This window comes from Lottia gigantea, assembly GCF_000327385.1.
Source record: "Lottia gigantea unplaced genomic scaffold LOTGIsca_147, whole genome shotgun sequence".
Taxonomy (NCBI): Eukaryota; Metazoa; Mollusca; class Gastropoda; family Lottiidae; genus Lottia; species Lottia gigantea.
In genome coordinates, this window is record NW_008707746.1 from 89403 (window position 1) to 104889 (window position 15487).

A 15487-nucleotide genomic window follows, 5' to 3' on the forward strand; every position below is an offset into this window, starting at 1 on the left:
AATTTTTTATTTTTCTGATTTTATAGGGTTCATCCTTGGGTGATTATGAACAACCATACCAAGGTTTTGTCAAAATCCGTCAAGAATTGTGTCTTGTAGAGTGTTTACGAGTAATTGTGGACGGACCGACTGACGGACATGGGTGACAGCAATATACGCCCCCCCTTTCATGTGGGCGTATAAAAACAACATGACTGACTTTTTACATTGTTTGCCGACGTCGCCAACTTTGAGTTGAGAATCGATTAGTAACATCGCTGGACTGTCAAGGACCGATAATCGATTGTCACAGACAATCGGAAGTCACTAATTTTGTTATTACCATTATCTTTGTCCATATGTTTTGTGTTTTTACCGTATAAATAAACATCAAGTGTGCAAGCATGTATAATCATATCCTCTCTTACCCTCCAGTTAATCTCTGTCACTGTAAGTAATATGCAATCTGACAGGATGAATAAAGCAAGAAGTTTGCAAAATGCAGACACCATAATATTGAGTGGTAATATAGTATACTACTTGACTGTACCATACTAATAATAAGGCCATATAAAATAAATAGTCTTGTTTTACAGGCCTTTTTTTTTAAAAATCGGAGTGAGAGGGCGAATTTATTATTTATTATTTATAAGCACTTTTTTAGATTTTCAACTGGAATAAATCGGAGCGAGCCAAAGCATTTAATATTTATTACCACAAATTTAATGTACATTTAATATTAAGGCAACAATCAGGCATTTTTAGACCTGTAAAACAGACTATTTATTTTGTATGGCCTAATGTAATACCAATATCAACTCACTTGAAATCAAAATCTGTGGTAAACTGGCTTTTCATCTTTTGAAAGACTGGATCCTGGGCGGTTGCTTGAGCTCTACGAGCTAGTGATTCTGAAGCAGCACTAGAGAAGGTTGAGGAAACACTAGAAACATTCTCGATGCCAACACCAAATGTACTGACTAATTTCTTGACAAAATTTAACGTGTGAGGTGTAATAGTAGCATCAGTTACTGAAAACAACCAAAACTTGGGTTAATACATGTTTCAAAAATAAACATAAGTACTCCACTTCATACAGTCAAGTAACCTAATTTCGTGCTAACCTATTTTTCGTGCATTTCCAGAAAGGATTAATAATTTCCATGTGCGAACTCGCGTGACCTCCGAATTTGCTTGTTTTGATAAACATGGGTTTTCTGTACAATGTCAGCTAGTAGAATGAATCCAGTAGTTTCAAGCAAAATGGCGGATTTCAGTTATTACCATACTTTGCAATTTTTTATTGGTCGAATTTCCTTATAATCCCAAGCTCTATTCGGAATTCCAAGTGTCGTCTGCTAGAATGTAGTCCAACGAATGAAGTCACATTATCATGTATTCTTAATCATATCATTATGTTCTTATTGCATATAATTAAGAGTTACAGTCTGGATGAACAAAAAAGACTTTTTGACCTTTCTTGATTGGTCACTCATTGGAATTCTGCTGGTAATTCTCTTCTAATTTAGCTAATTATGAATCAATTATGGACATGTGAGACAAACTGGTATTTTTCCAAGTCATTAGAACACCACTACTTTCTATTCATATAAGTATTAGCATTTTCACTTTTATAAATGAAAATAAGGGAACCCATCTTTAAGTAAAATTTTAATTGCAGAGGGAACAAATTGATATGATGTGATATAACTTACTTTGAACCTCATGCTAGCTAGTATTCAAATTGTCACATAACCATCAAATGAGTCATTTAAAAATTTGGTCAATGCTGATTGGATGAAATGTGAGTTAGGTTTGAAAGTAAAACTAAATACCTGCTGTTCTGTTTTCAAAAGCTACAGCATGACATTTGGCTAGTCCTTGGCGTAGCTGGCGTAAAACTTCTTCATACCAATTTTCTCTGAACCACACCATCTGCAAATCAGTTTTTTTTTTGTAACAATCGTAGTATACAGGACCTCAAATTTGGACAGGGAGACGCAGTGGCTCAGTGAGTTAGATGCTTGCTCATTAACCTGAAGGTCCAGGGTTCAATCCCGACATAGGTCGAGATAATACCTTCCGATTTTTTCAACCTGGTTTCCCCCAGTCAGTGATGCAGGTAAGAGGGGCTGACATGGAAAAAGTGTCTAGTCGTTCAGATGGGACAATAAACCGAGGCCCCGTGTGCTACAGGCTCTGAACGTTAAAGATCCCTCGACAGTTGGAAATCGAAAAAGAGCAGACTAATGCCGCTGTCCTGGCAAAATTTCCCTCATTGCACCCTGTATAGCTAGCGTTGCCTGTCTTCATTAGCCCACATGGTGCAGAAAAGTAGGACGTATAACTCCATTCATTTAAAGGACAAGTACAGGGGCTGCTCAGAGTAGCCTACTCTAAAATATTATCTAAGAATTTTTTTTATGGGAATTGGACATCAGCTGGATCTGGATGTGCACACCCTGTAGCACTAGACAAATTTTTCCATATTAGAAATCCCTGTCAGGGGAGAATCGGAGTAGAAATATCCACAGATGGTAAAACTATCTTGACCAATACTCCAAGTGAGTCCTGAAAACTTAAAGGGATACTACGTCTTAGAATGAACATAAAATTTAATTCTCAAGAATGGTCAATATGAGTATATATTCATCAGTGAACTTACCTGGTGGCATAAATAACATAACAGGATCCTTATATAATCCGATAAATCCAAAAAACTTAATAAAAATGCAATTAACTATTGAAAAACGCTTAATATTATGATTAAGCGTTTTTCAATAATTACTTAGTTTTATGAATTTTCCAATTTTCTAGATTTTACAGAGATTCTGTTGTAACTTTATGACACCAGGTAAGTTCACTGATGAATATATACTCATATTGACCATTTCGAGAACTTAAATTTTATGTTCATTCTAAGACTTAGTATCACCTTAAAGAAAATACCACCACCACCAATACCTGATCAACTATGCCCTCTAAGGATGACAATATTGTGGGATGCATATCTCTCTGCATATGCATGATTTTACTACATCTCCACATTGGTGCTGGCGCTTTTATTGGTCCACCATCAGATGATACATTACTGGATTTACTCCCACTTGCTGCATCTGAATCAATAATTTAAACCATGTTAAATTATTAACAAGTGGTTGGTTAGCAAGATACGCCCACTTTCCTGATACATTTTCAGTATATCAAGGGCAGTCACCTATCTGTGTCAAATCATACCAAAAATCTAATTTGTGCAAGATATTGTTGATTTAAACAAACACATATTATTTAATAAAATTCTGACATAAACTGTCACCTCTATCGCTAACAAATTTTGATGCGTTCTGTCAATCTTGACTAAGATCTCATCATTATAAATGATCATACCAAATTTCATATAAATCAGATGAAAATTATACTCTCTATTGTGTTAACACACAAATTTTGACACGTTTTTCATAAACCAAGGGCAATAACTCAAAAACCAATCATCGAAAGATCGTCAAATTCGAACTTGTCTAATCTCATCATTATAAATATTCACACCAAATTTCATTTAATGATTGGATGAAAATTGTAGTCTCTATTGTGTTCACAAACAAATTTTGGCATGTTCTTCCTAAGCCAAGGGCAATAACTCAAAAACAGTTCACCGTAAGATAGCCACACAAAGTTTGGTCAAAATCCATCAATAATTGCACCTTTGAGAGTGTTTACAGGCTAAAAATTGAACGTATTTTGAAGAACAAGGGCAATAACTCATACTACTTATTTTTCGATTTTTCTAATTTTTCCTTGGGTGATTGCAAACACTCACACCAAGTTTCATCAAAATCCATCAAGAACTGCACCTGCGAGAGTTTTTATGAGCAATTGTGAGCTTAGCCAATCTTTCCATTACTTAGATTAGAATATCTATAATTCAGGATAACTTGTTTACCTGTAGTTGGTGTTGATGCTGTTGAAGCTGTTGATGTTGCAGTTGTAGCTGTAGGTGTAATAGGATCTGGTGTTGTTGGTTCAGTAGACAGAGTGGTAGTTGATAAAGAGCGACTTACTGTACCACCAACTGATAACTCACTTCCACCACTCTTATCTATTATAGAACAAAATTATTTTACTTTACTTACTTTTCTGATCCTGATTGTACCATGTGGACTAATGAAGACGGACAACGCCATGCAGGGTGCAATGAGTGAAATTTTGCCAGGACAGCAGCATTAGCCTGCTCATTTTCGATTTCCAACTGTCGAGGGATCTTTAACGTGCACAGCCTGTAGCACATGGGGCCTCGGTTTATTGTCCCATCCGAACAACTAGACGCTTTTTCCATGTCAGCCTCTCTCACCTGCATCACTGACGGGGGGAAACCGGGTTGAAAAATCCGAAGGCATTATCTCGACCTATGCCGGGATTGAACCCTGGACCTTCAGGTTAGCGAGCAAGCGTCTAACACACTGAGCCACCGCGACTCCCTGTCCAAATTTGAGGTCCTGTATTCTTTGATTGTTGAAAAATCCAAAGGTATCATCTGGACCTATGCCGGGATTGAACCCTGGACCGTCATCAAACTTTGAAGGACCCAATGCAAAGATCTGATTATTAGAGAAACAAATCAATGTACTCACATCGTTCACGTTGTTCAATCTTCAATGTTAAATATAATGTTCTTATTGGGAAATAAACAGCTTGTGGATACATTCTACCAACTTGACTTAATAAATTCATAATCAACCTTCCTTCATTTCTTACTAAACATGTTAGTAACTGTGGTATCCTGTTTTAAACAAAACATAAAGATAGCTTGCCAGGCACGGTAACATACGCTCACTGGCAGCTGTCAGAAATGATCAAACGCGTTTTTTCTAAGTCAAGGACAATAACTCAAAAACCGTTGAACGAAAGATCGTTAATTTCGAGCTTGACCACCAAATTTCATTAAAATCATTTGAAAACTGTAGTCTCATTTCACAAACAATTTTGACGTGTTTTTCCTAAGTCAAGGGCAATAACTCAAAAACCGTTCAACGAAAGATCGTCAAATCTAAACTTGCCAAGATCTCATTAATGTAAATGATCACACCAAATTTCATTAAAATCAGTTGAAAACTGTAGTCTCTATTGTGTTCACAAGAAATGTTGACGGAGCGACGGACTGACAGAAAAAACAGACAACGGACAGGGGGCGACGGCAATATACGTCCACATTTCCTTGTGGGCGTATAAAAATCATGAGTCAAGCATTATATGCAATAATATAAGTCAATATGCATTTTATCATTCTTTCCTCCAGGACAGTCAGTTTAATGATGAAATGGTGGTTCCATCAAACAAAACATGGTGGTCATATGTTATAATCTAGGTTGGCATATTAAAATCTGGTGCAGTGGCGGAGCCAGGTTTATGTCCGAGAGGGGGGGGGGGGGGGGAGAATATCTGATATTGCCTGAATTTTTAACCTTGTTGTGAGATTTTTGCCTGAAAAACGTGCTTAAAGGCTGCGAAGGGGGCAAAACTCTGCCACTGGTCTGGAGAATTTGAATACTTCCTCAGAATTGAAAAAAATATAGGTGGAGAAAGAAATTCTGTACTGATCGATTGAGACTAGAATTGGAACAAACTGACCAATTCAGAACTCAACGATCAAGCACGAGTCAATATACATACCATGGTAACCACTGTATAGCGGGTACACCAACACAGTGTTTATCTACAGCAGTAGCTAATGTTAATTTTTCATCATCATAGGTCAGCAACCACAATACACGGGCTAAATACTTCCTGGATTTGCCTTCATTCTGGTGTCGACAGGCATGTAAATAGCAGGTTATAGCATACTCTCCTTGCTGTATATTCCTACATAATAATGTTTTATCATAAATCTTTACTTTGAGACCTAGGCCAGTGCTTTCATGAGACTATGATCTCATCACCATCTAACACCAAAATTAAATGTGGACTGTCGTCATATTCAGGGCGCGACATCATTCCAAACACTAGTTATGACTCTTTATCCGTTAAAACTTTCATTCCGAAAAGTCAGAAAGCAGAAATTGAAACTTTGAGTTCGCTCAAGATAGACCAGAGTATTTATTTCATTAAAATCACATGCTATTTCTAATATGGAAATTTTCCACTTTCAATCCATCCATGAGTTAACCAATACAAAAAAATGAAATGAAATGAATGGAGTTTTACGTCCTACTTTTCTGCACCATGTGGGCTAAAGAAGACGGGCAACGCCATGCAGGGTACAATAAGGGAAATTTTGCCAGGACAGCAGCATTAGCCTGCTCTTTTTTCCATTTCCAACTGTGCCTGTAGCACACGGGGCCTCGGTTTATTGTCCTATTGTCAGCGGCATTAGCCTGCTCATTTTCGATTGCAAACTGTCGCGGGATCTTTAACATGCACAGCCTGTAGGACACGGGGCCTCGGTCTATTGTCCTACTGACAGCGGCATTAGCTTGCTCATTTTCGATTTCCAACTGTCGCGGGATCTTTAACGTGCACAGCCTGTAGGACACTGGGCCTCGGTTTATTGTCCCATCCGAACAACTAGACGCTTTTTCGAGGGATCTTTAACATGCACAGCCTGTAGCACACGGGGCCTCGGTTTATTGTCCCATCCGAACAGTTAACCAATACAGCATATGAATCAAACTTACTTGTCTCTGGAGAAAATATTTTCTAAATAATCTCCCCACAAAGCCCAGGCTCTGACTAATGTATCGTGCATCTGTACAGCAGAAGAGAACGCTTTATTAGCATCATCTGACCTGTTGATCTGAGCTAAAAACATTCCTTTCAAAGCATAAAATTCAGCCTGCATTTCTTTAGTGAAATATCTGAGATTGGTTGACTCTATAACTTCTAAACCCTGTAAAAATAAACCCCACAATTTATCAATATTTTAACTTTAAGCTACATGTGAATTTTGAAATTATCGTGTCCCCTTAGCTAGCAGATTGTGGCATTACAACAGTGCAATGAAATGAATGGAGTCCTACTTTTCTGCACCATGTGGGCTAATGAAGATGGAAAACGCCATGCAGGGTGCGATGAGGGAATTTTGCCAGGACAGTGGCATTAGCCTCCTCTTTTTCGTTTTTCAACTGTCGAGGGATCTTTAACGTGCACAGCCTGTAGCACACGGGGCCTCAGTTTATTGTCCCATCCCAACGACTAGACGTTTTTTCCATGTCAGCCCCTCTTACCTGTATCACTGACAGGGGGAAACCGGGTTGAAAAATCTGAAGGTATTATCTCGACCTATGCCGGGATTGAACCCTGGACCTTCAAGTTAGCAAGCAAGCGTCTAACTCACTGAGCCACCGCAGCTTCCTGGTATTACAACAGAGAGACACCATTAATCTCAATTTTCTATACAAATGGTATGCATTGAAATTGACTGAATCTAAAAATAGTCTCAAAACCATCTGGGCTCATATTCAATATGGCTGCCTTCATTAGCTCTTGACCTTGCTGAACAAAAAATGCTGAAATCATAATCTGTCTAACATAGATGCTTATAGAAAGAGAAAACTGCGCTTGGCACAATGGAATGTGTCATGTCAGAATGACAAAGACAAGGTATTTTTTCCTATCAAAATTAGCAGACGTGTAATGTTTCAAGACAAACCTCTTGTAATTCACTCTTTCCCATTACACCGGCCATTTGTAGATAACATTTCACTTGTTGACGAATTTTTTGGAAACAATCCACTATTGGTACACTAGGTATAGTATGAATTCTGAAATGGAGAACGAAATGCAATGAAAACGGGCTATGTGATGCAGTGTGCAATGAAGGAAAAATCTGCCAGGATAGCAGCAATGGCTTGCTGTTAAAAAATGATAATCGTACAAGCAAGACAATTGCATTACCGGTAATCAAATTTTTGTCTAAAGTATGGCAAAATTGAGAGTAAAAGTTGTATAGTTGTGGGCTACTCCAAAGAGAAGTTCCATCAGGTGTTTCAAAAAGAGTAAGCATGACTTGATTCTCGCACAACACGTGAAACTAGACGGCATGCGGATGGTAAATATTCAAGATTTTGGGGCAAGTGTAATAACTCTGCTTCTAACGGCCGAAAATAGCTCAAATTCGAACTTGATCTGTGTTTTATTAATATGTATACACATACCGAATTTCATTTGATTCCATCAAACACTCTAGTTTTTAGAGCGTTTACCAGCAAATGTTGACAGACGGACTGACCGACGGACAGGGGTGCCGACAATATACGCCCATCTTATGTGTGGGCGTATAAAAAGTGTAGACACTCCCAGACACACCAACATTCCACAAAACATGATACTGAATCCTGACAATAATGTCCTCCCTTTGAAATGTAAAATATGAAAACAAACCTATTCAATGTATCCAAACATACGCCAGTAAGTCCATTTTTCCTAGCTATTTTACCAAAATGTATGATAGCTTGAGCTGAGGCGTGTATACCCAACATACTGTTACTACTGGCACCGATACTCTGGAATATAAGTGTCAATGATACACATACAATGGTTTGGAGCCCCTTAGGCGCACTTTTCCGTACTTTTATCAAATATTTCGTTTTAATGAATTAGTTATTTCGATATTACAAAATAAGAAATTCATTAAACGAAATACATATTTCGTTTAAAAAGAATTACTTATTTCGTTTAAAACAAATTACTTATTTCCTTCAAATTACTTAATTCGTTTAAAATGAATTACTTGTTTCGTTTAAAATGAATTACTTATTTCGTTTAAAACAAATTACTTATTTCGTTAAAACAAATTACTTATTTCGTTAAAACAAATTACTTATTTCGTTTAAAACAAATTACTTATTTCGTTTAAAACAAATTACTTATTTCGTTTAAACAAATTACTTATTTCGTTTAAACAAATTACTTATTTTGTTTAATCGAATTACTTATTTCATTTAATCAAATAACTTATTTCATTTATACGAAATACATTTTTTATTTCATTTTAACGAAATAACTTATTTCGTTCAATCAAATTACTTATTTTGTTTAATCGAATTACTTATTTCATTTAATCAAATAACTTATTTCGTTTAAACGAAATACATTTTTTATTTTATAAAAGTATGGAAAATTGCGTCTTAGGGGCTCTGTACAATGGTTAGAAATTTAAAGTACAATTTAATATCCAATACAGAACTGATATTTCCTTTGAGTTGCAGTAATTTGAATTTTGGCGAACAGATTAGCTTTAACTTTAAGACTTACTGTGTCTGGTGTAGGATTGGTATCATAATGATTCTTAATAAACTGGAAATGATGCTGGCGCCAGGTAAATATGTCACTCCAATGAGAGATGTCATCTGATATCATTGGTAATCGATTCCTGCAATAATAACCATTATATTTTTTGTCAGATTTTTAAAGATGGATTTCCTTGTTTTTACTGTCAAAATAAGCAAACTATTTGATTAATTGGTGTTTTTAATGAATTATCATGTATTCTTAATCATATCATTATGTTCTTATTGCATATAATAATGAGTTTTAACCAATCATAAATGTCCATGTATGAACAGACTGGATAAACAAAAAAGACTTTTTGACCTTTCTTGATCTGTCACTCATTGGAATTCTGTTGGTAATTCTCTTCTAATTTAGCTAATTATGAATTAATTATGGACATGTGAGACAAACTGGTATTTTCCAAGTCATTAGAACACCACTACTTTCTATTCATATAAGTATTAGCATTTTCATTTTCATAAATGAAAATAAGGGGAACACATCTTTAATAAAGTTTCAAATTTTTCAAAATTATTTGTAACTTAAAACTTAAGATTGACAAAATGAATTGTCTACATATCCTATGGCAAAACTGTATCAAAGTCATTTTCATATCCTTTATAAGAAATGAATGATCTCGATATACGTATAGTTATGGAGAAGCCCCTCGCATCAAAACCTACCACTGTAATTTTCACTTGATTTAATTTACAACTTCTGATTGTGTCAGTTTTCTCAATATTGACATCTGTTATGGTGATATAGGGTAGCACTTGATTGTTGAGTTCTGAACAGTTTCTGCCTGTTCCAATTTTGGCCTCAAACAAACAGTTTGAACAAGTTTACAAAACCAGAATAAATCACACTCAAAATTGCCCATTCTATTGCTTTTTCCGCCATATTGGATTTTGTCTGCACCTACTATTTTTTTGGCACGTGTTCTGAACTCTATTTCAGTTTGTATTATTGACTGTTCGTTGATTCCATGAGTTTCGAACGTTCCAAATTCACCGATCAAGCGACCGCTTAAAGATTAATCAGTACTTTGCAGAAAGAACTTGTTAAAAACTTACTTCCATGTTTTGACTATAGCTTTCATATCATGTACACTAGAACTACGAGTTATATTGCCAGGCTGTAAACCCTGATTAATCTGTGCTGCTTCCTGCAATTCCATTATCTGTTGAGCTGCCTGAAAGTCACAGAAATTTACACATATACTTTCAAACTTAAAATCAGTCACATGACATGGAACTAAAATAAAGTTTTAAGTCTCTTAGATGTTAGTGCTAATGATATAACTATTTTGATCACTGTCCTGGCAGCATGTGTAAATAAAACCTACTTGTAGTAATGGTAAAACCTACTTGTAGTTATGGTATATGTATATAAAAGTTACTGGATATTTGTATATAAAACTTACTTGTAGTAATGGTATATGTATATAAATGTATATATAATTTACTTGTAGTCATGGTATTTGTATATAAAACTTACTTGTAGTAATGATATATGTATATAAAACTTACTTGTAGTAATGGTATATGTATATAAAATTTACTTGTAGTAATGGTATATGTATATAAAACTTACTTGTAGTAATGGTATATGTATATATAATTTACTTGTAGTCATGGTATTTGTATATAAAACTTACTTGTAGTAATGGTATATGTATATAAAATTTACTTGTAGTAATGGTATATGTATATAAAACTTACTTGTAGTAATGGTATATGTATATAAAATTTACTTGTAGTCATGGTATATGTATATAAAACTTATTTGTAGTCAAGGTATATGTATATAAAACTTACTTGTAGTCATGGTATATGTATATAAAACTTACTTGTAGTAATGGTATATGTATATAAAATTTACTTGTAGTAATGGTATATGTATATAAAATTTACTTGTAGTCATGGTATATGTATATAAAACTTACTTGTAGTAATGGTATATGTATATAAAATTTACTTGTAGTAATGGTATATGTATATAAAACTTACTTGTAGTAATGGTATATGTATATATAATTTACTTGTAGTCATGGTATTTGTATATAAAACTTGTAGTAATGGTATATGTATATAAAACTTACTTGTAGTAATGGTATATGTATATAAAACTTACTTGTAGTAATGGTATATGTATATAAAACTTACTTGTAGTCATGGTATATGTATATAAAACTTACTTGTAGTCATGGTATATGTATATAAAACTTACTTGTAGTAATGGTATATTTATATAAAACTTACTTGTAGTCATGGTATATATATATAAAACCTACGTGTAGTCATGGTATATGTATATAAAACTTACTTGTAGTCATGGTATATGTATATAAAACTTACTTGTAGCAATGGTATATGTATATAAAATTTACTTGTAGTCATGGTATATGTATATAAAATTTACTTGTAGTAATGGTATATGTATATAAAACTTACTTGTAGTCATGGTATATGTATATAAAACTTACTTGTAGTCATGGTATATGTATATAAAACCTACGTGTAGTCATGGTATATGTATATAAAACTTACTTGTTGTAATGGTATATGTATATAAAACTTACTTGTAGTCATGGTATATGTATATAAAACTTACTTGTAGTCATGGTATGTGTATATAAAACTTACTTTAGTAATGGTATATGTATATATAACTTACTTGTAGTAATGGTATATGTATATAAAACTTACTTGTAGTCATGGTATGTGTATATAAAACTTACTTTAGTAATGGTATATGTATATATAACTTACTTGTAGTAATGGTATATGTATATAAAACTTACTTGTAGTAATGGTATATGTATATAAAACTTGTAGTAATGGTATATGTATATAAAACTTGCAGTAATGCTATATGTATATAAAACTTACTTGTAGTCATGGTATATGTATATAAAACTTACTTGTAGTAATGGTATATGTATATAAAACTTACTTGTAGTAATGGTATATGTATATAAAACTTGTAGTAATGGTATATGTATATAAAACTTACTTGTAGTAATGGTATATGTATATAAAACTTACTTTAGTAATGGTATATGTATATAAAACTTACTTGTAGTAATGGCATATGTATATAAAACTTACTTGTAGTAATGGTATGTGTATATTAGAAACAACACTAGGTAATCTTCTCCATTCTTTAATAGCATAATTACTGGCAAACTCTACCAAACGTTCAATCTATACAAAGAGAATATTGTCAATTTCTCGCTGAAACCTCTCAATATAAACCTTATCTTTATGGAGGGAAATATTTACAGTTTACAGTTATTATTCATAATTATAGCACAATTCGAAATCAACAAGAAGATGGAAATAAATATAGGTACAATGGTATGGCTTAATTTAATCATAGGGGAACAGTAAGTAGGAATTAATTTTGAAGTGTGATACATATAGCTTTATCCATACCAGAATCAAGTCTAGGATTGGGATTGCTTGGTTTGCTTGGTTGGTGAGCAAGCATCTAAATTGCAGAGATATTCCAGCTCAAAAGCCCAAACGAAAGTAAAATGTACCCACCATGACCATATTGATGTGGTTATCTTCGGGATGACAGATAGCTATGTAACCTCTGTATAGATTCACTTTCCATATCATATCTTTAGGACAGGTTAACTCCACCTTAATAAACAAAGTATATTACTACAAATACTGTAAATAGCTGAGGTACTGCATACAGTACAGTATACAGTGCAAGATTTTAGATACAGTAGACTTGACTCGCTTCTTCTACTTTTGTCTGTATAGATTCTCCTCCACTGTACATTGTACTATTTACACCTTAAGAGTGAAACAAGTGGTTGGCTAGCAAGATATGCCCACTTTCCTGATACATTTTCAGTATATCAAGGACAGTCACCTATCTGTGTCAAATCATACCAAAAATCTAATTAGTGCAAGATATTGTTGATTTAAACAAATACACATTATTTAATAAAATTCTGACATAAACTGTCACCTCTATCGCTAACCAATTTTGATGTGTTTTTACTAAGTCATTCAAATTCTGTTGATCGAAAAATTGACTAAGATCTCATCATTATAAATGATCATACCAAATTTCATTTAAATTGGATGAAAACTGTAGTCTTTATTGTGTTCAGAACCAAATTTTGACGTGTTTTTCATAAGTCAAGGGCAATAACTCAAAAACCGTTCATAGAAAGATAGCCAAATTCGAACTTGTCAAAGATCTCATCATTATAAATATTCACACCAAATTTCATTGAAATTGGATGAAAACTGTAGTCTCTATTCACAACCAAATTTTGAAGCCTTTTTCATAAGTCAAGGGCAATAACTCAAAAAACCGCTTATCGAATGATAGCCAAATTCGAACTTGTCCAAGATCTCATCATTATAAATATTCACACCAAATTTCATTTAAATTAGATGAAAACTGTAAACTGTAGTATCTATTGTGTTTAGAGCCAAATTTTGACGCGTTTTTCATAAGTCAAGGGTAATAACTCAAAAACCGTTCATCGAAAGATAGCCAAATTCGAACTTGTCCAAGATCTCATGAATGTAAATGATCACACCGAATTTCATTCAAATCACTGTTGTCTCTATTGCGTTCACAAGCCAATTGTAGACTGGCGGACCCACGGACGGACAGGGGCATGGACAATATATGACCATATTATAATGTGGGCGTATAAAAAGGACATTATGAGACTTGCAGAATTGTATTGCAAACTGGGAAGCCTAAAGCAACCATCTGCTTTAGGTTACTGTATTTTCAGAAATTAGAAATAAAAAGACCAATCACAAACCTTGGCATGGGCTGTTTTCATTAGATTCCAATCTGGAACTCTCCAAGCACATTCTAGAACCAGATGTGGATTATTGTTCTCTTTAGATTTGGAATATTCCAATAGATGATTCCACTGGTTTAATTCCTTGGAACATCTGAAATATAATAGTGTGAAATTTAAAACGTTTATTAAGGTTATAACATAATTTTTGACATTAAAGATGGGTTTCCTTATTTTTCTAGTGTCAAATTAAGCAAACTGTTTGACAAATTGGTGTTTCTAATGAATTATCATGTATTCTTAATCATGCCATATCATTATCATTATCATTATCAAAACTTTATTTTCCTATCGCATATAACTAAGAGTTTTTAGCAATCATAAATGTTTATATATGTACAGTCTGGATAACCAAAAAAATACTTTTTGACCTTTCTTGATCGGTCACTCATTGGAAGTCTGCAGCTAATTCTCTTCAAATTTAGCTAATTATGAATTAATTATGGATATGTGAGACAAACTGGTATTTTTCCAAGTCATTAGAACACCTCTACTTTCTATTCATATAAGTATTAGCATTTTCATAAATGAAAATAAGGGAATCCATCTTTAATTCAAACTGGGGGAGTCTGATGTTTAACTCTCAATCCTGCTGTCATGGAAAAAAGCGTCTGAACATACAAATGGGACAAACAATCAAGCTCATGTGTGCTACAGTCCACAGACAAAAAATCTGCCAAAATTTTGACATTTTAAAAGCTATATATAATATGCTGATCTCAATACTAATATGACTGTTATAAAGAGTACTTTTACTTACTTAATCCATTGTTCTTCCCATAATCTGAACTCTGGTACCACACCGGGTGATAGCGGGTTAGAGTTTAAATCTTGTCTGGCTTTACCCATAGCCTGATAATAATAAAAGATACATAATAAATCATATACAACGGTGAAAGCAGGTTAAAGATGGGTTCCCTTATTTTCATTTATGAAAATGAAAATGCTAATACTTATATGAATAGAAAGTAGAGTTGTTCTAATGACTTGGAAAAATATCAGTTTGTCTCACATGTCCATAATTAATACATAATTAGCTAATTCAGAAGAGAATTACCAGCAGAATTCCACTGAGTGAAAGAAAGGTCAAAATAAGAGTAAACACTTGTTTATATTTTAATGCTGGCTTCTCCCTTTAACGAGAACAATTATTGAGAGAATAAAGATAGTGGACCACAGCCATATACGCCCACCACAGCATGCGGATGGTAAATATTCAAGATTTTGGGGCAAGGGCAATAACTCTGCTTCTAACAGTCGAAAATAGCTCCAATTCGAAATTGATCTTCGTTTTATGAATATGTATACACATACCGAATTTAATTTGATTCCATCAAAAAATCTAGTTTTTAGAGAGTTAACAAGCAAATGTTGACGGACGGATGGACGGACCGACAG

At 34.0% G+C, this 15487-nt stretch overlaps 1 protein-coding gene across 1 annotated transcript in view; it reads right to left on the minus strand.

Annotated features, from left to right (window-relative positions):
* The window catches only part of LOTGIDRAFT_140419 (hypothetical protein), a gene marked incomplete at both ends in the record, with an annotated part of 59361 nt that overhangs the window by 10315 nt on the left and 33559 nt on the right, over positions 1–15487 (minus strand). Inside the window, 15 exons of the mRNA XM_009050211.1 lie at positions 803–1010; positions 1815–1914; positions 2944–3070; positions 4604–4756; positions 5647–5835; positions 6648–6859; positions 7622–7733; positions 8353–8474; positions 9226–9343; positions 10317–10435; positions 12354–12449; positions 12798–12893; positions 14048–14183; positions 14850–14941; positions 15147–15222. Coding sequence (XP_009048459.1) covers positions 803–1010; positions 1815–1914; positions 2944–3070; positions 4604–4756; positions 5647–5835; positions 6648–6859; positions 7622–7733; positions 8353–8474; positions 9226–9343; positions 10317–10435; positions 12354–12449; positions 12798–12893; positions 14048–14183; positions 14850–14941; positions 15147–15222 — 1956 coding nt within the window. The remainder of the gene's footprint in view (positions 1–802; positions 1011–1814; positions 1915–2943; positions 3071–4603; positions 4757–5646; positions 5836–6647; positions 6860–7621; positions 7734–8352; positions 8475–9225; positions 9344–10316; positions 10436–12353; positions 12450–12797; positions 12894–14047; positions 14184–14849; positions 14942–15146; positions 15223–15487) is intronic.